Raw genomic sequence first — 19,354 nt, forward strand, 5'->3', positions numbered from 1 at the left:
AATGTTTCTCATCGTGTTTCTTTTTTAAAAAGGTTTGAGGATTTTTCCCCATTTTCTGTCACTCATGTTTCTCCCCCTTTTCCAATAAGAAAAAAGTCTAAGATCGTGGGGGGGAAAGACCATAAAAAAATCTTAATTGCCCCCCTGAAAAAAAGTTTTCATTTTGAAACAAACGTTTGTTTCAATTTTTTTGAGGGGCAAGGGGAGACCAAAAAAGATTTGAGCCAAAATGAATTTTTTCACACAATTTTTCATTTAGATTGAAGCGCCATTTTTCAATTGAGAAAACACTGATTTTAAAAACAACAACAACAACAACCACCCCATTTCATGCATAGAAACAAAGGGGGAAAAGAGGGATTTTAACAAGAGGGATAGCCTCCGTAAGCTCAGCAACAGCTTGTTTCAGTGTGTTCTCTTGCCAAAAGCTGCCAAGACGAGGTACTAAATAACAGTGCCAAGAATGAATCCAGAACCAGACGGAGCAGGCATCTCAGTTTAAACCACCGGTGTGTGGGAAAGAATTTCATTCTGGGGAAGGTGCTAGACTCTCAATCCTGGAGGCAGAATATATCTATTTATCCGCCAGAACAGATACAACACAGACAGCAGCAGCGCAAGCTTCTCCCACGCACTGTATCTCAATCCATTCTTGATACATGTTGGAGGGAGCACCTCAAAGTTAAAGTCTGTTCACTTCTTTGCCGCTCCGTTGAGACAAGCGATCAGGAGATGACCTAGAGCCAGCTGTGGCGGCAGTTTGTGTTATATGGACACTTCACAAAGCACGGGCCCAGGGCCCTGAATCAGCAAAACACTTAAACAAACACACCCTTAAGTGTTCTGCTGAATTAGGGCCTCCACCCCGCCAAATCTAGTTCCCACGGCTCACCAACAGGCATTGGATGGTAACAATTTCTGATTACAGCTGACCCAGAGTCGATTTTTAACCAGCAGCCTGGAGGTGACATTAAGCAACTACTTCTGAAAAGTACACGGCATTATGGACTAGGTCATAAAGCAAATTTTAAAATAGAAATTTAAAATCAAGTCGCACTGCAAAATATTTGCTGTTAAAAAACGTTAATTTGGAACTAGACTAAAAAAAAAAACAAAAAGCTCTGAAAGAGTTCTGTCAGAGCAGAGGAGCCAAGCGATTGGGTGAGATGGAGCAAAAAATGTGTTAAGATGTTCTGCGGTTTGAGACTTCCTCCGTAAAATGCTTCTGACAAATATAATATGAGCAGGAAAAAACACGCTGACACACACGCTGGCAGGAAGTAGCCATGAAACCTCAGATTAGAAACAGGTGGGTGCACTTTGCTTCTTAATGTCTTTGCTATAGAAAATAGATTTCTCTGCTCCCTCTGCTTTTAGCCTTTAATGAGACAATCAAAATTTATTTGTTGCTGGTGTTGTAGCCAACAGAGCAAACAAAGTAAATGATATTTAGAAATTGGTCCTCTGGGAATAGTTTAGCACATATGATGAAAAGAACAGGCCAGGGGGGAAATGCTCAGAGGGGCTTCTGCAAGACCAAGGCTGGCAAATGAAGTTGCCAGACTCTTAGGGGTCCCATCTGGAAGCCTCTCTAAAGCAAATTAGGTGACGGTTGCCATGTTTCCATAACTAGCTGAGGCACCAAACCTTGAGGCAGCATTTTAGAACCAAGCTCCTATAATAGAAAGTCTGAAGGGAAAAGAAAAATGCTATACAACAATGGTCTGGTCATAATTACACTGAGAATCCCTGTCGGATCCTACTTAATATTTGTGGGTGCATCTAGACCAATATAATGAATGTGTTCATCAGTACAACAGGAATATATCTAGCAGTTGGGCCGAGGGGCTACATTCAGGACTGTAGGGTTCCATTTCCTCTGGGTTTTATTCCTAGCTCTGCCACCAACCTTCAGCAACCCGCATAACCTATCTGTGCCTCCGTTTCCTCGTGTGCAAGCAGCAGGATAACAACAGGGCTGTTGTAAAGCTTAGTTACTGTTTGTAAAATACTTTGAGACCTTCAGACAAAAGGAGTTAACTAAGTTTCATGTTGTTATGGTAACCAGTGATGACTTTTTAGACCTGTCTTTTAAAGTGTAAAAACACCACCGGAATATATTTTTTCCCATCCCCCAAAATGCTGTCTGACCTTGGGAAATTTGGGACATTTTCTGCATAGTTTAAAGACTGTTTCCACCCACTTGCTGCCACTTTCAGGGTTCACTTTTTTCCATTTTATTTGGCATGGGCATGGTGTTTGAGCAAAGGGAATGCAGTCCAAAAACAACGCTTAAAATTGCTTCTTTAAACCAGGAATTTAAAATGACAGGTTTAAAAAAAGCAAAGAGGGAGGGAACATCAGATACAGTCTACCAATCATGGGCTAGCCAGGACACCGCAGAAAACACCCTGTAATTCGCTGACAGCTGAACAGGGATGCAGCAGAGGGAGGATTTTGCAGCCAGGTATTTTGGAGTGGCGACTGACCATAGATGTCCCAATTTTTGGGAGCCCAACCTGAGATCCAGAGTCCCAAGCATCCGTAGCTTCTATTGACTCCACATAGAATTGAGGTCATCCAGTCTCTGAAAATCAGGCCCGAGAGGTACCCAAGGATTGAGGCATCCAAAGTCAGCGGCCACTTTTGCAAACACTGGGCCTCTGACTAACTTTGAGCTCCCTTCTGTGCCGCCTTCAGGCTGTTGAGGCAGGGATCTGCGAGAAGTGTGAGCTGCCATCTTAAGAGAACTCAGACATGAGGAACAACCCTAATGTAACTGTGAGAATGAACAGCTAAGAGGGGCATTGGGGTGTCTTCTTAGCAATCCCATACAACCTGAGCCTTGTCAACAGTTTTAAGTTTCGCCACCATAGCTATGTTGGTCAGGAGTGGGATTTTTTTCCCCACGTGTAACCATCATAGCTGTGCTGGCAAAAGCCCAGTGTAGACACAGTATCAGAGGGGTAGCCATGTTTGTCGCTTCCTACAGATCCAGACTAAGAGTCCTGTGGCACCTTATAGACTAACAGACGTATTGGAGCATAAGCTTTCGTGGGTGAATACCCACTTCATCAGATGCATGCCCAGGGCCGGCTCTAGGCACCAGCAAAACAAGCTGGTGCTTGGGGCGGCACATTTTTAGGGGCGGCATGGCCGGCGCCAGAATGCCGCCCCTAAAAATGTGCCCCGGCCACCCTAGCTCACCTCCGCTGCTGCTGCCGCTCGCGCGCCGCTACTCGCCCTCCCTCCCAGGCTCTCAAACCTGGGTGGGAGGGAGGGGGAGATCCCGAGCGGCCGCGGCGTGCGAAACAGCCGTTTCGCGCGCCGCTGCTCCCCCTCCCTCCCAGGCTTGAGAGGGAGGGGGAGACTCCGAGTGGCTGCGGCGCGGGCGCCGCTTCTCCCCCTCCCTCCCTCCTAGACTTGAGAGCCTAGGGGGAGGAGGCAGGGCTGGGGATTTGGGGAAGGGGCGGAGTTGAGGCGGGGCCGGGGTGGGGTAATTAAAAACCGGGGGCGGGGGGCGGCCAAAATTGTTTTTGCTTTGGGCAGCAAAAATCCTAGAGCTGGCCCTGTGCATGCCCATGCATCTGACAAAGTGAGTATTCACCCACGAACACTTATGCTCCAATACGTCTGTTAGTCTTTAAGGTGCCACAGGACTCTGTCGCTTTTTAGTGTAGACACAGTTATTCTGGCGAAAGAGTCCTTTTGTAGAGTAGAGCTTACTCCATTCAGGGAAATGGTCTAAGTTACAGGGACCAAAGAGCTCCTGCGGGGGAAAGCTGCATCTCCATTTGGGGGGAGGAGGGAGTTTGCTGGTATAAATCTACTAGTACCAGCAAAGCCTGTCAAGTATAGACAAAGTCTGATTCTCCCATCTGGCCCTCTGTGCTCATTTACAGGCGTATAGAGTGGGTGAGAAATGCTACCACTCTGACTTCACAGTGCTTCACATCCACTTTCCACAGGCTTAAAAAGACTGCCAGTAGAAAGTGGCATGAAGTCTCTTCCGGTATCTTGCATCTAAAAATATCTCACAGAATTGCCTTTTTTTTAAAAAACAATTGGCCTCTAGTTTGTTATGAGAACTGACGCCTGGATTTATTGGACTTTACACTTTTTGGGCTGGGATGTGCAAACATCTCTGTGTTGACAGAGTACCCAGCATGCCAGGACTCGGATTTTGCTTGGGGCCTCTGGATGCTACCATGATATGAATATTAAATAATAACCCAATGGATGTTAAGCGTGGCTTCACACGACAGTGAGTGGCAGTGGTGCTGACATCCTTCAGATCAGAGGTGGAAGATGAGAGTCCAGGCAAGTACTTTGCTAGAAGCCTTGCCTGGATTTGCATACAGCCTGCATTTTACAAACCCAACTGCAAAACCTGACCAATGTTGGGGGAAAAAATGTGACTCAGTTTCCCCATTCCTCTCTCCACCCTCAACAAAGCTCATTGTAGTGCAAACCCAATCTGTTTTCTATGGAAGCTGCTGAGACAAGATGCTGCCACCAGCTGGAGCCGTAAGCCAAAATGTTGTTGCAAGAGAGAATAGTGAAGCAGAAAACAAGGCTGTGTGTGGGGGCTTGGGGGCAGTTCTGTTCTCAGTACAGATTCATCCAGAGTAACTACATGACTCCTTTGCGCCTTTAACTTTTCTGAGAGCTCCTGCATTCCTATAATTGATAGAGCTGGCTAGGAAAAAATGGGGGACGGAGGAGGAACTGCAAGTGTTTCATTTTTTCAAAACTTTGAAATTCTAAATTTTTCCCACTTATTTTTGAAATTTTGAAAGGTAATCTAAACTTTCACTTTGAAAATAATTTGGCCAGCCCTGGGTACGACACTAGGAGCAGAAGAAAAATCAGAAACATGAGTGAGCCAAAGTATGATGGATTCACTTAGAAATCTGCAGAGGTTGTTCTGTAATTCAGTATTCCAGACCTTGCCTCAATTGTTTCTTCCAGGGTCAGCTGAATGAAGACAAACTAAAGGGTAAACTGAGGGCCCTTGAAAATCAGCTTCACACCTGTGCCCAGGTAACGTATGAGACTTTTTAAAAAAAGCAATGAGAACAGATAGAAAGAAAAACTTTGCATGCAAGTATAAACACAGAACAATGTAATTAGATCAGGTCTTACTTTCCAGAAGGCTTTTATTAAATAGGGTCAAAAAATTGTTATATTGTTTGCTGCAGCTTGTTGCATTTATCCATGTACGTGCTAATACTCAGATCCAGTGAGATCTCTGATACTGGGAAGTAGCCCATCAAAGGTAGTGGTGTTTGAGACATTTAAAACTGAATCAGGACAAAGTCGTGGAGAATGTATTAGAGAGAGAGCAATCCTGAATTGGATCCTGGTGGATCTTTTTGAATTTCTAGGCTTGTCTCTCACCAGTGGGTTAAGAGTCCATTGGTAATACTTAATCAACTGTGAGTTCAATTGTCCCTTTAAAGAATTACTCAAAGGACAGTGTGAAGAGGATCCTGATGGAGATGGAGGACCAAAAGCAGACCTATGAGCAGAAAGCAAGAGAAGCTCTACAGAAGCTGCTGGAGGAGAAACTCCAAGCAGAACAGCAGCTACAGAATACTCAGGTGAGGAACATGAATCCCACAACAGATGTCCTACCTAGAGGGATGGGCCCATTTTCAGGCTGCTGAAAAATATAATCACACCGCCAGGTCAATCACATTGGGCCCAATCCTGCTCCCAGTGAAATCACTGGAAAACCCCTTGGCTTTAGTGAGAAGAGGATTGTACCTTTTACCATCTTCAACAACTGTGCAAAATATACTTTAACTACTGAACAAAGGCGAAAGTGGTTGTCCTTCCCCTCTGCCCCCTACCCTCCAGCCCCATACTTAACAGTACAATGCCTCATAATAAGTTTGGGTGCGTGAGTGTGTTGGGGGGCGGGGAGTGGCACGTATTTCAGTTGTCTGAGCCAAATGATGGGTGATTAAATAACGTGGTGGGAAGGAGAAATGCTGCTGCTTTGGGCAGCTTCATGGTTTGTAAGCTCAATGTTACTGTGTTTTTTAAACGTACATCCAGAGCTCTGGATGGGTGCCCTTTGGTGTGGCTTTTTTTAGACCAAAATCCTAACAAATAATGTCACCAGGAGAGTCCTCCCGTGCCACATTTGTCCACTGGGCCAGGGAACAAAGTAACATTTTCAACACCGGAAAACAAAACACTGTGACAAAGCAGCACAGAAATAATCTGTTTTAAATCTACAGAAACTCACAAGAGTTCAGGTAATCCCCTATGTCAAACTCATGGTAGTTATACTAAACACTCCTCTTGTACGTACAGTCATATGTACCTTTAACTTCCAGAATGAAAAGCTCCTGCTCGTTTCTCTCTCTCCCCCCCACCCCCATCAGGCGGCACCGTATTCTAACATGCCTCTATGCTACTTCACTACACAGAAACAGGGCAATGCAATCATGTTACATTACAAATGCACAGAACCTACTTTCCCCCTGCATTTCCCTGAGGTGTTAGAGACAGTGCTGTCAGCATACAACCTTGAAAGAGAAAACCCCACACATTCATGTGTGTGTGTGTGCTTGGATTTTGCTGCGCTGTATTCCTTTCAATGAGGGGAATGGGGAATCTTTAAAGGAGGGGCAGCAGGTTGAGTTCATCGCTGGTTCTATCAGTTGAGCTTGTGCTTGTAAATTTATAGGTGCAAGATAAAAGCCGGCCTTAAACAGATATAAGAGCTGCACCAGTTTAACTAAACCAGTATAAAATCACACAGTGCAGCAACGTTGTGTGTAGATCAGTCCGAAGCTAACAACGTTGCGTCCTGGGTGTTGTTTTGTTCTTCAGAGGATCCTGGCAGTCACAGAAGACGACTGTGCTCTCTGGAAAGAACACTATGACACATTAAAAACAGAGTGGAATGAGACAGCCACTAAGCATACTGAACTGGAGAACAAGCTCTATGTTTTGCAGAACCAACTGCAAGTAAGTTCATTCTCTACCGTACGGTTGTCTTGTTGCCTCTGCCACTCTGGTCAGGCTGTCAGAGACCACGGATGTCTGACCATGAATGGGTTAAATTCAAACACAACTCCACCCTGGCAAAGGTTTTATCTGTATCCTTTTCTAAATCACAGTACACCTCTACCCCGATATAACACAAATTCGGCTATAACGCGGTAAAGCAGTGCTCCGGGGGGGGGGGGGGGGGGCTGTGCACTCCGGCGGATCAAAGCAAGTTGGATATAACGTGGTTTCACCCATAACGCGGTAAGATTTTTTGGCTCCCGAGGACAGTGTTATACCGGGGTAGAGGTGTATTTAGGTGATTATAAGATTTTCCGCAGGCAGGAACTTTGTTTAAAAAGTCTATAACCTCATTAAATCTCTGTGTAATGTCATGTGCTCCATATGACTTTAACCCTGATGTCCCGGCCATCTAGTTCAGGTAACTGAATTCCCCTTGAGATTGAGTTGCACAGAGTATTCGTTTGTGTGGCATTTCTATTTACTGTTAAATAGCCACCATATTCCACTTCAGAAGAGGCTGCATTGCAATTATAGGCCAAGTGATTCCTGTAGCAATGGACTCAATTACACAGTGAAATACATGTTTCTAGGCAGGGCCGGCTCCAGGCACCAGCTGACCAAGCACGTGCTTGGGGCGGCACCTGAGAAGGGGCGGCCAATGTTGGGGTGGTGGGGGGCGCTCGCGGTGTTTTTGTTGTTGTTGTTGTTGTTGCTGCTCGGCGGGGCGGCGCTCGAGGGTTTTTTCTTTTTTTTTTCCGGCTGGGCAGCATGGGGGGGTGTTTCGGCGGCGCGTCTCGGTGCTCCGGGGGTTTGGGCGGCACTGAGGGCCTCGGGGGTTTGGCCAGCCCCGTGCTCAGGGGGCGGGGGTTTGGCCGGCCCTGCACTCCGGGGGTTTGGGAGGCCCAGCGCGGCGCTCTGGGGGTTTGGGTGGCCCGGCGCTCGGGGGGGCGTGGCGGGGGTTTGGCCAGCGAGGCAAGGCGAGGAGCGGCGCTCTGGGGGGGGGGGGGGCGGGGAGTTTGGTCGGCCCGGCGCGACGCTCGGGGGGTTTGGGCAGCCCGGCCCGGCGAGGTGCTGGGGAGGGGCGGGGGTTCGGCGGCCCGGCGCTTGGGGGGTTTGGGCGGCGCAGCGCTGGGGGGGCGGGGGGGGTCTGCGGCACGGCGCTGTGGGGGAGGGTGTTGGTGGGGTGGTGCTCTTCTTTTTTGCCTGGGGCGGCAAAAAAGTTAGAGCCGGCCCTGTTTCTAGGTGTGCAAAAACTTCGGCATACACCTATGCAGGCCAGAGATTCAGGCCAATTTGAAAACAAGGCCTTTAATTTCTTGGTTAAACAATACTGTGTTATTATTTACAAGTCAGACAGGACCAGATTTTCAGAGGTGTTGAGCACTCAGCTCACTTTGACTTCTGACAGCCAGGCCCACATTGTGTTTTCTTTGAATTGTTAAGTATAACTTCTTTACCAACCAATGCCCTGATGCTGAGGTTCTTTCTTGAATGTAGTGGGCAGACACCCAGAATGATCAGCTCCGCCAGGCCCTGTGTAACTTGGAGAGTGAGCGTGAAGATCTCTATTCGAGAATGGAGGCTCTACAAGTAGACAGGCAGCTCAGAATGGAGCATGTCAGTGCAATGGAAGGTACCGACTTTGCAAAGGGAAGAGCAGGATCAGTAATGGCAGGGGTTTCTCCCGGACAGGTTACCGTCAGGAAATACTTTTTTAAGCATCCCAGTTGCTAAAGCCCAACATAAAAAAATACCTTCCTTTAAGCATTTTGAACATCTCAGCTTGGAAGCAGACTCTGGTTTCCAACAGGGATCCTAGATTAAGTTTTATCCAATTTTCTCCACCAAGCATGACTGAGTTATAAGGAGGTCAAGTGACTTTCCCAAAAGAATGGGTGGTCTGGGAGCCAAGAGATGTGGGTTGAATCCCCAACTCTGTCACAGGCTCTCTGTGTGCTCTACTCTAGGGCAAGTCACTGCATCTTTGTACCTCAATTTCCCTACCTGTGGGAGTGGGATAGCTCAGTGGTTTGAGCATTGGCCTGCTAAACCCAGGGTTATGAGTTCCTTGAGGGGGCCATTTAGGGATCTGGGGCAAAAATCTGTCTGGGAATTGGTCCTGCTTTGAGCAGGGGGTTGGACTAGATGCTCCTGAGGTCCCTTCCAACCCTGCTATTCTATGATATTACTAACCCACCTCACATGGTTGTTGACAAATTCTTTAACATTTGAGCTGCATGGGAACAGTGATGGGCATTATGAGGCCATAAATAAATGCTAATCATATTGGCAAGTGGCAGTTCAGACAGGGGCCCTGAACTTCAGTTACTACTAATGTGGCTATTTTAAGTATAGCAAATAAAATTAATGACTGATAAACTAATGGCAGCCTCATCTACCTAATGGATTAAAGTCTTGCCGAACATCATTTAAACTAAAACCAAAACATACAGCATTATTAATAGAGTGTAAAGAGCACCAGTAAAGCTGCCATCACTGGTTAGACAGCATTTATTTGGGCATGTGTGATTAACAGGAAATCGCTGGAGTCTTAAGGACAAATATTAGCTCATTAAGGCTCTCGACACCTTTCATTCCACTGTACAGAAGTTGTACAGGTTTGGGGAGAAGGAAACCTGCAGCATTTACACAGATTTCCTCAGAGATTTTTTGTCATCCCTGACTACTAAAAATTAATGTGTTAATTTCAGGTAAATTGCAAAATGAACAAAAGCAAAAGCTGGCGCTGGAGGCGACAATCACTCGTTTGCACAGTAAGTAGCACTGCAGGGCACAGGCCTGCATTTTTAAAATGCATTAGGTCTGACGCTGCCGTTGCAGCATAACTCCAGTAAGCTCAGGAACCCTGGCTTACACGGATAAGATGAGAGTCAGGCCCACTGCTCTGTGAAATGCGCACTACAGGAAAATGCAAGAGCCTTCTCCAGTTACATCTGTTGTTCTCCATTCATGGATAAACTCCCCTGCACAGAGACTGATTGGATTGTCTTTCCTATTCGTTATATAAGAGCAGGTTTACCCATCACCCAGAGCGACTGTGATTGGCTCTAAAGGTGACCAGGTTATCAGAAGGTCTCAGCTGATTGATTCTGCAAACAGAAAATCCAGGGATCTGGAGGGAGGGAGGGCGTGAAATAGCCCCCACCCCTCCTTAGCCTGCTCATCTCCACCAGGCACATCACCAGCGCTTGGCATTGATCATTAGCAGGACGAAACCTCATTTTACAGTGTGTCTTTGACACAGACTTTATCCCAGATTGTCTTAAGAGTTAAATATTAGCAGAGGGAGAAAAAGTACAAGAGGAGAGGGCAGAGGAGACTGTTTTCACCTGACACTGAAAAGAGATGGAGATACAGTGGAGGGCAAAAGGGAAGCTGTTTCAGACAACAAGAGAGTCAGAGGAGATGGCTCTCACTTTAACACAATCTAGCTACTGTTAACAGGACACTGGGACTAGAGAGAAGGGGAGAAGGATGAGGCGTGACAGACACAGATAGCCAAGTTCTGTAGCTGGAGCAAGACCATGGAGGGTTTAACATACAAGGACCTGGATTTTCAAAAGTGTCTAGTGACTCTGACAACCTGATTTTTTGAGTGCACAACTTGGGATGCCTTAAAGGGGTTTGATTTTCAGACAGTGCTTGGCACGTGCCTCCTGAAAATCTGCTCCCTTTAAGAACTTTCAGCTTGATTGCCCCAAATCACGTCATTTAAAAATCTTGGACATGGAGAATCATTTTGTACTGGATCCTGAACTGAATGGGGGAAGCCAGTGAAGTTGCTTACAGGTACTGTTGCACTTCTCTGTACATTGAGAAGGAAGGCATGCTGGAGTCTATATTAAATAATCATAAGCAAATAAGATTTTGCCTTTCAGAGTAAATCTGTCCAGACTTCACAACATCTGTTTGGGTATTTTTTTATAACAGCAATATTGGCAACAGAAGACCTAATTATTCTGCCTTAGGGGATAGCCATACAACACCTGGGCTTTTAGCAGCCTGGGTATAACCGGTGGCAGAATTTTCCAAGAAATTGTATGAATGAAGCGAGTCAAACCACCCACACAGTAGAACCAGTTTACAGTGAATTAAAACAAACAAGGAGGGCTGAGATAGGAGAAGGGGCAGATTAGAAGAGAAAGAGGAAATGCCTAGAATGAAACTGATTTGTGTACATAGTTTGGGTGATAATAGTGGCTTATTCTATTTGCAGACCAGTTACAGAACCAGTCCAAGGAGCAGAAGGCTCAGGAAGAGGTGGTAGTAAGAAAAGGTCAGCAAACTTTGTAACTCAGACTCTAGACAACCATTATGCTTCTAATCTCACATGAAAAGGTTAAACAGTAACTTCGAGTGAAATCTATTTATCTGTTTAGCGTAAAGGAATTGTACTGTTCATAACAGGTTGCTATGTATTCCTAATTGATACAGAATTTAGCCTCACTATATACGAATACATGTATCTGTGATGGCAAATGCCTTAAACAATAAATTGATTTGATTTCAACACTCCTTCTTCAGAGGCCATGCCAGTCATTGTTTACTTGATATGCTCCATCTCCAATTTCAGCTACCCCTGCACACCAAGAAAATCATCATCAAAGATTGGGGAGTTTTGACCCCCTTCTCACCAAAGGTAGCTTACTTTGCCAGACTACTGTCAAACACTTAATAATTGTTTTAAAAATAAATATTTCTAATTCACATGCACAACTGAGCACTAAGACAACTAAGCCATGTCCTGCATTAATTAATATATGGAGATATACCTATCTCATAGAACTGAAAGGGACCCTGAAAGGTCATAGAGTCCAGCCCCCTGCCTTCAGTAGCAGGACCAAGTACTGATTTTTACCCCAGATCCCTAAGTGGACCCCTCAAGGATTGAACTCATAACCCTAGGTTTAGCAGGCCAATGCTCAAACCACTGAGCTATCCCTCCCCACCATTCATTTCCAGTTGCTTAGCACCTCAATACATGTTTAAGTGTACTAAGTTAAAAATAATCAATTTGTAGAACAATGAAGAGGCTGACCAAAAGCCTGGACTCATTTCTCATTGGAAGTCTGGCTGTTTTTTTAGATCAGGTTTTAACTATGCAGATCCAACCCCCCAGTCCAGTCAGAGAAAAACAAGATGCTTTGTTAAAGCATCCAGACGATGAGGGAGAGGAAAATCTGAAGGACCAGGTGCAGAAGAGGACAGCCCAACTCATTGCAAAGGAAAAGGAGGTGAGGAGGTGATACAATCCGTTAATGAGATTCAGTGTTCTCATTAGGAGATTAATTGCTATTTTTAAAGGCTTCCAAGGCAGAAATAAAACTGATGTGTGATGATTTTTAGGAGTAACCATACAAATAGCATCTAATTCTGTAACTGGAGACTCATGGTCACTACATTTTGATTCTGACCTCAGCTAAACCCCCTGTTGGGTTTCCTCTAAGTATTTCCAGGTAGAATAATTGTCATGCAATGACATCGAAGCAAGCCCTTTACATAGATAGCCTTAAAGTCACAAATATTTTCATACCCCGAATAAAACCTTTACATGCACAAGCTGAAATGTACGTTGGCATGCGAGTTAAATACTGCAGGTCGATCTTGTACATAGAAGAGTTCAGGGCTATCAAAATAAACCAGCACATTGGTACCCATCTTCCCAGATAATTGACTCCCCCCCCCCCCCCCGCCAAGCCAGCTCCTTTGAGACTTATCTCCTGGAGCAGAGAAGTGAATGATAGAAACACAGTTTATGTCCACCAAAGGGAATTAGCAAAGAGAAAATACCCAAAGGCACATTTTAAAATTAAATGCACACAGAGCTGTGGGATGCAGGAGCAGTGCTGGCCAATAACAAGTCCCTCCTGCAAAGTACTCACAATATGACAAATAGGGTGACCAGACAGCAAATGTGAAAAATCGGGACAGGGGTGGGGGGTAATAGGATCCTATAAAAGAAAAAGACCCTAAAATCGGGACATCTGGTCACCCTAATGACAGCACACACACAGGGCAGTGCCACAGGGAGCAGACACCGGGGCAGACTGATTGGGGTTCAGGGAGCAGAGAGGGTACAAGGGACCTGTATGCACCCGGGTGCGGGACAGGTAGAATCCTAGAGTAAGTGTTTCCTAAGCACAAGCATGTGTTAGCAGTGCCACTGATGCTAGATACCCCTAGGGGAGTGCTGTGGGAGCTGCTGTTATGGGGAGCACACACCTGCCCCTCACAGCATGCAGTAGTTATCATCTCAGTAGGCTCCCCCAGAACCACAGAGATGTTCTGCCAGTCTGTGCTCTGCACTCAGAAGCCCCTGGCAGCTGCCAGTGGGGCAGCTACTCGCTGCTCATCCCAAACACGCCTGTAGCTCCAGTCCTTGGAACGTAAAGGATCAGACAATTAAAGTGAGGCCTGGGGAATTGTGGCTCTGGGGAATTTAATTGCTCTGCTTTAATCTCTCTTCCCCTACTTCTTTATGTCCTCATCAGCCCCACCCCCTTCGGAGGAGCTGTTTGGGTGGGGAGGGAGATCTGAGGCTTTTTCTTTCTTTACTGACTGTAATATAGTGCCTAGAACAATACCTAGGCACCAAGGGACTTATACACAGGAATTTATAAAACAGGCTTTTACCCTTCTCTGTGGCAGATGGAGCTCAGAGTGTCTTACTGAACCGACACTGTCTCCTTCAATAACTACAAGCACCAGACATTGCAAATTGGGTCTAAATCAGCTGGGGGCAGGGAGAGTGCAAAATACCATTAAATCTAAAGGAAACAGGTGAGAGCAGGAACTGGCTAGAACACACAAAGTTCTTGCTTTGCCAACAGCTTTTCCAGGGCTACATTACATACCGTACTGTGCACCATCAGGACAACTTGCGTTGCACCTCGCAGAGACCACTGACTCCTCATACAATGCAGCCTCAAAACAATCTGACCAGCCCTAGGCACACCTGACCTGCTATGCATTGCCACAAACATCAATGCAACTAACACAGAATACACACAAGCACCAGGAGGTCTTCATAGGTATCAACAGTGCCCCCCAGCCATGGCCAGAACCTTGGTGCTTTGGGGGGAGCTGCTGAAAGCACAACTTCCCCTCCCCAGCATGAAAAGGAAAAATCTAACAGCTACTCACCTGCTGGAAGAAAGCAAGATGCAGCCAGCAGCAGCCCATTCCAAAGCAGCCATGTTAGGGCTGCAGCTGCTTGATTCTGCCCAATTTAAAGGGTCACTCCCACAAGGCATGCGGGGGGGGGGGGGGGTTCTGGGGAGAGCTAATAATGACCAGTCAGTCACAGAGGAAAATGTTTTTTGGGGGGGGGAAGGGCTGCTTCTGTGTGATGCCTTTCCCTTCCCTCCCCCTGACTCAATCCTACTGATTTTGCTCCTACCTTCCAGTTAGTGAAACTCTGCATGGGGGCAAGCCATTTACCTATATGGAGCCAGTTGCAGACCTGAGGGCTTTCTCTTCTGCTGCCATAGGCACTGGGATGGGATTACATATGTTATGTTTTGGTGGGGGAAATATTACTTTTTCTTCCCACATGACTTGAGTGCTGCTGAAAGGTGCCAGCATACTAGAACTACAGGCTAAAGACCCCAGGAGAGGTAATATACAGGCAGAAGCAGAGTGTGCTTCCCCTGGGCTCGCCTTAACAATAAACTGCTGTCCTGCCCTAGATGTCACAATACTAGGGGTGAGAGGGAAGATCACTCTCCACTACATGGGCCCTGTTGCCCTGGGAACTTCACCAAGACCTGCCAAATTCTTGGTCCACGTGGGCCATTCCTAACATTGCTCTGTTTTGTTTCCAGTGCGCAGATCTCCGCTCTGAGCTGGAGGCCCTGAGCGACGAGTACCGCTCCTGCATGACCAAGTTACGTCAGTGCCGAGATGAGCTCAATCAGTTCCAGAGCAAACAGTCAAAAGTAGGGGTTCACTTTTACTGTGTCCAGTTACCTACTGCAAACATCCTGAGCAGTTTGATACCTTTGCAGGCTCCACGCTGGGGCTGGGCTTGGGGGAAATTTGTTTCTCAGTTCTGTTCTACTCAGTTTCTTATGCTGCACGCATCATTGTACTGTCTGGGCCCCTTCCAGTAGAGCATTAAGCAACATGACTACACATCCGTCACGTTGGTTCCTTCCTCTCCCCAGGAGCAGCAGATCCATGGGAGTGTCTTGTTTTGGTAGGATTTGTCTTTCTTTTAAATACACGTTGCTATGTGTTTATATTAGAGAAAACAAAGTCAAAGAAACACATTGCACTTGAAGGTGGTGAGGTTTGTGATGTCATCTGGACAACGGAGGAAAGATAGCGCCTGTGTATTTACACCAGACGTTAAATTAAAAATTTCCTTTGTTTGTGTACTGATTCACTAAACACATTTAATTCTCTCTTTCAGAGACAATGTGGCCACTGGATCCCCCTCCTAATGGTGGTGATAGCAGCAGCCATGGCGGCTTTCTTAGCCAATTTTGTACCCTGAGAATCCATCCGTTTCAATTACCTCAGCTCAGCAACTGACAACTTTTTTCACTGTAATGTATAAAAATTTTGTAGGGTTTTTGGGGGGATATTTTTGAGCTGGTCTCACTCCTCAACAAATTCACACTGGTCCAATAAATGCCGTGAGATCATTCCTCTTGCTTGGTTTAATTTTTAATTGAAGGTTACATTAGACAAGGTTCAGTGTCTGCGCTGCAGCAGCCATGTTTTATTGCATAGTACACCTCTACCCCGATATAATGCGACCCGATATAACACGAATTCGGATATAAGAGGGGGGCGGGGCTGCGCACTCCAGCGGATCAAAGCAAGTTCGCTATAACGCGGTAAGATTTTTTGGCTCTCTAGGACAGCGTTATATTGGGATATAGGTGTATCAGCCACTTAAAAACTCCCACTGCTGGAGGAAAGAACTCGGTAGGAGACACAAAACCCTGACACCCCCCGCCCCACACACACACCTTTTCTTTCTGTCTAGACTGTCTCAGCTCTTGTCCAGATCCTCATCACCTCCTAGTTGATTACTGTAGCTTCTTCCTCTCCCCTCCCTGCCACCCTCCAATCCATACAAAGCACTAGAGATTGCTGATTTTTTTATTTTTTAAATTAAGTGTGGGGAGAAAAATTGTGAAATGTTAATACCGTGTTAATCCAAGTCAATGCTGGGTACTTACTGAAATTCCTTTAACAGCTGAGTTCTGTTGCTTTGACAACAGCACATATCTTTAATACAAACACACATTTGTGCTGTGAGTACAAGCATAGTCTATAGTAGATGGGTTACACTAGATAACATAGGCAATAAGTAATAGTATTTATCAAACTTTACATGTTCAAAGCACAGTACAAATATGGACCCCTTTTTAATCCTCAATGTTTGAGGTAAATATCCCCATTTTACAGATGTGGAAACTGAGGCACATATGGGGAGAAATCACTTGCCCCAATGGAGCCAGAGGAAAAAATGAGATTAGAACCCATGGCTTCTTGACTCTCTGTGCTCATTCTTCTAGTCAAACTGGCATTAGGAGCTGCTGTTGATGTGGTAGGGCAGGGGATGGAATTACCACAGTCCTATTGGGAAGGAAGAATGAGGTGGAGTTCAATTGTGCCATTTGAGTGAGGTTACTAGGCCCTGGTCCACACTACGAACTGATGTTGGTATAACTACATCACTCAGGGGAGTGGAAAATCCCAACCCCTGAGCAACACAATTATATCGACCGAACTCCTGGTGTAAACAGCGCTATGTCGACAGAACGGCTTCTCCCGTCGCCGTAGCTACAGCCTCTCAGGAAGGTGGAGTACCTAGGCTGAAGGGAGCAGCTCTCCCATCGGCGTAGGTCGCGTCTTCACTAAGCAGTACAGCAGTGCTGACAAACCCTAGGAGTTGAACACCCTACAATTGGGATCCATCCCGCATGAACTGCCTGCAACCCAGCCGTGGGTGCCTGAATCTACAAAGTGCACTTCCAGGAAAGGCAAGTGTTCAACGTACCAGTGACATGGCAAATACAGGTTCAGCAGCTAACATGCTCACCCTTCACATCCAGTGCTTTGGGCCCTAAATTCCAGGTGTGGGGGAGCTGTGGTTTCAAGCTGTTCCTGGGGGAACCTTTGTCCATAGGGGAGTGTTAAGTGTCCCGCTAGATTTCATGCCTGGCACCCCCCAAGCCTGTGATAAGAAATGAAGAAGCTATATTTACAAAGCAACAGCGGCTAGAGAAACCACCTCCGTTGAGATACAGAGGTTTGCAAAGTCATTCTGTGCACTAAATAAGTCCTTCAGATTTCCACTCCATGCATCCAGGGCCTCCTTCATGGCAAGATACAGGTTCTCTGGGACACTAAAGGAATAAATTCGGACTCGGAGATCTTTACTTATCCTACAGCAAGAGGCCTGGACAGTAAAAACTCTCAGTGGGGTCAGAGACAAACAGTTGTCAAACCCCTGCTCAGTAGTGAAAGTATAGGAAGCTGGGTAGCCCAGGAGAACACCAAAGATGGTGCACAGATTCCAATCGGCAGAGAAGATTTCACTGGTAGTGACCGGCTGGGATGTGATACTTGGCAGTGTTTTAACATGAGACAGTATTTCAGCAATGTGGCCTTTTATAGATTCTACATATTCTGGCTCACAATGGCCAGGACATGTCCTAGAAGCTGAAACATCAATGAAGGGCACTTTGTTTGTGAGTAACAGCATTTCCAGCCACAGTGCCGTCTTCTCCAGGTTGAGTATCAGAACATTGTCTGCTATATTAAGAAGGTGCAGCCGATGCCTCGTCAGGCCGATGCCCTGGATCTGCTGAAGGTAGTTCTCGATTTTGTCTACTCCAACTGAATTGTAATCATACAGGAGAGCAGGTTTCAATCCAGAAGCTACAGCTAAGATCTCCCCAGCCAGGTGCAAGGAGGCAGCTGGAGATAAACCCTTCTTCCTCCCTGGTCTAAGGTTCTGCTGAGCTGCCGCAGTTAGCAACTGAGGGGATAGTGTTGCCATCTGCTCCCTAGTTTCAGGATTATTCTGGAGCTGGCTGATCCAGAGTGAAATCTTGAATCACTGTTCTCTATACCTCCACTTTTCTTCTGCTACCCTAAGTCACTTCCTGAAAGATACTGAAATAAACAGTATTAGCATTTAAAAGGGATACAATGTATTTGTGAGCTTCTGAAAGTTAGATTCCCCGCTTTAATTCCTGCAAAAGCAAATATATCTCAAAATCCTCACATTTTCACCCTTGTGTGCACAAATAAACATCCATTAAATCCCCATCTATCCTGCACAGGGCGGAAAAAAAAAATTATTTCTACCTACATAATAACAAAGATTCTCTGGAATGTAATCCCATCCCATCCCTTCAAGCTCTAGAAGCAATTTACAGAGTCCACTCTAGGATTCGGGGTTTTTAAGACTGAAGAGAACAGATTGAATAATAGCACAAAGTTTAGAGCAGCATAGATAAGATACAGGCCCCGAAAACTGGAGAGCCCTAAACTGTGTTCCACGATCTGCAAATCACTTGCTGGTGGCGGCAGGAAGCCGGCTGGCCAGGTGCTCCTCCTGGTTCCCAACTGAAACAAAGACTATAGGAGCGGAAATGAAATGAAAGATTTTTTTCACTGGATTCACCACCCCCTGAAAAAGCCTGCAGAGCATTTAGCACGAGTATTTCAGAGTAGACTAGTCTTAGCAGCAGTTTGCACACAAACCCTCTCCCCCAGAGGGCCCACCAGCTCAGAGCTGTGCACCGTCTGTGTGCACAAGGGGGGGGGGGGGGGGGGAATGCCTGATGATTGTGTTGATCAGTTTCCCAAGTCTGCCTGTCCACGCGGGTACGCCCCACCGTGTGTGTGCGCATCAGCTTGCGTGTGGGGGCAGAGGAGGCGCGTGCAATCCTGCTGCAGGACCCCAGCCGAGCCCGGACTCCCTCGTGCACTGACCGGCTGGTGCTTTCTCCGCTGCGGGAAGCGAGGGGCAGGACATGGGCGCCGGCTAAGAGCTCAGGCTTCCGCTTCCCGTCGCTTGCTGCTCCCTCATCACCTGACACAACAGCGGCCGGGCGAGTCCCGCCTGCTGCCTGCACTTAAAGAGACAGGCTGTGTTGTGGGCCATGCGGCTGCACAGGGAAGCTCTCCACGGCCACTCCTGCAAGCTGCAGCCCTTGGATATAGCTAAGCTAGCCCCAGAGCAGGCTACAGGACCATAGCTGTGGCAGGGAGGTTTCCAAATATTGCAGATACAGCTGCACCTTTGCTCCTGGGGCCTGTGTGTAGATGCAAGTGA

At 46.5% G+C, this 19,354-nt stretch overlaps 2 protein-coding genes across 7 annotated transcripts in view; one reads left to right on the top strand and one right to left on the bottom strand.

The window, feature by feature from the left end:
• Nucleotides 1–15,699, top strand: part of TRAF3IP3 (TRAF3 interacting protein 3) — a 29,562-nt gene extending 13,863 nt beyond the window's left edge. For 4 of the 6 annotated variants that reach the window (XM_065402553.1, XM_065402552.1, XM_065402551.1 and 1 more), the window contains 10 exons: nucleotides 4,972–5,043; nucleotides 5,463–5,603; nucleotides 6,847–6,984; nucleotides 8,527–8,662; nucleotides 9,741–9,803; nucleotides 11,267–11,326; nucleotides 11,624–11,689; nucleotides 12,136–12,284; nucleotides 14,874–14,987; nucleotides 15,464–15,699. In XM_065402553.1, coding sequence (XP_065258625.1) covers nucleotides 4,972–5,043; nucleotides 5,463–5,603; nucleotides 6,847–6,984; nucleotides 8,527–8,662; nucleotides 9,741–9,803; nucleotides 11,267–11,326; nucleotides 11,624–11,689; nucleotides 12,136–12,284; nucleotides 14,874–14,987; nucleotides 15,464–15,547 — 1,023 coding nt within the window. In that variant the 3' untranslated portion in view covers nucleotides 15,548–15,699. The remainder of the gene's footprint in view (nucleotides 1–4,971; nucleotides 5,044–5,462; nucleotides 5,604–6,846; nucleotides 6,985–8,526; nucleotides 8,663–9,740; nucleotides 9,804–11,266; nucleotides 11,327–11,623; nucleotides 11,690–12,135; nucleotides 12,285–14,873; nucleotides 14,988–15,463) is intronic. The other 2 variants (XM_065402557.1, XM_065402558.1) reach the window with 2 other exon arrangements.
• Nucleotides 15,700–16,204: 505 nt separating this feature from the next.
• On the bottom strand, nucleotides 16,205–18,208 carry C4H1orf74 (chromosome 4 C1orf74 homolog). Its single transcript, XM_065403982.1, has 2 exons — nucleotides 18,198–18,208; nucleotides 16,205–18,077 (listed from the first exon to the last, which is right to left on the bottom strand). The coding sequence occupies exons 1-2, from the start codon at nucleotides 18,206–18,208 to the stop codon at nucleotides 17,270–17,272; spliced, it is 819 nt and encodes a 272-aa protein (XP_065260054.1). The 3' UTR covers nucleotides 16,205–17,269.
• Between the last annotated feature and the right edge of the window lie 1,146 nt (nucleotides 18,209–19,354).

The sequence above is a fragment of the Emys orbicularis genome, chromosome 4 (genome assembly GCF_028017835.1).
Source record: "Emys orbicularis isolate rEmyOrb1 chromosome 4, rEmyOrb1.hap1, whole genome shotgun sequence".
Classification (NCBI taxonomy): Eukaryota; Metazoa; Chordata; order Testudines; family Emydidae; genus Emys; species Emys orbicularis.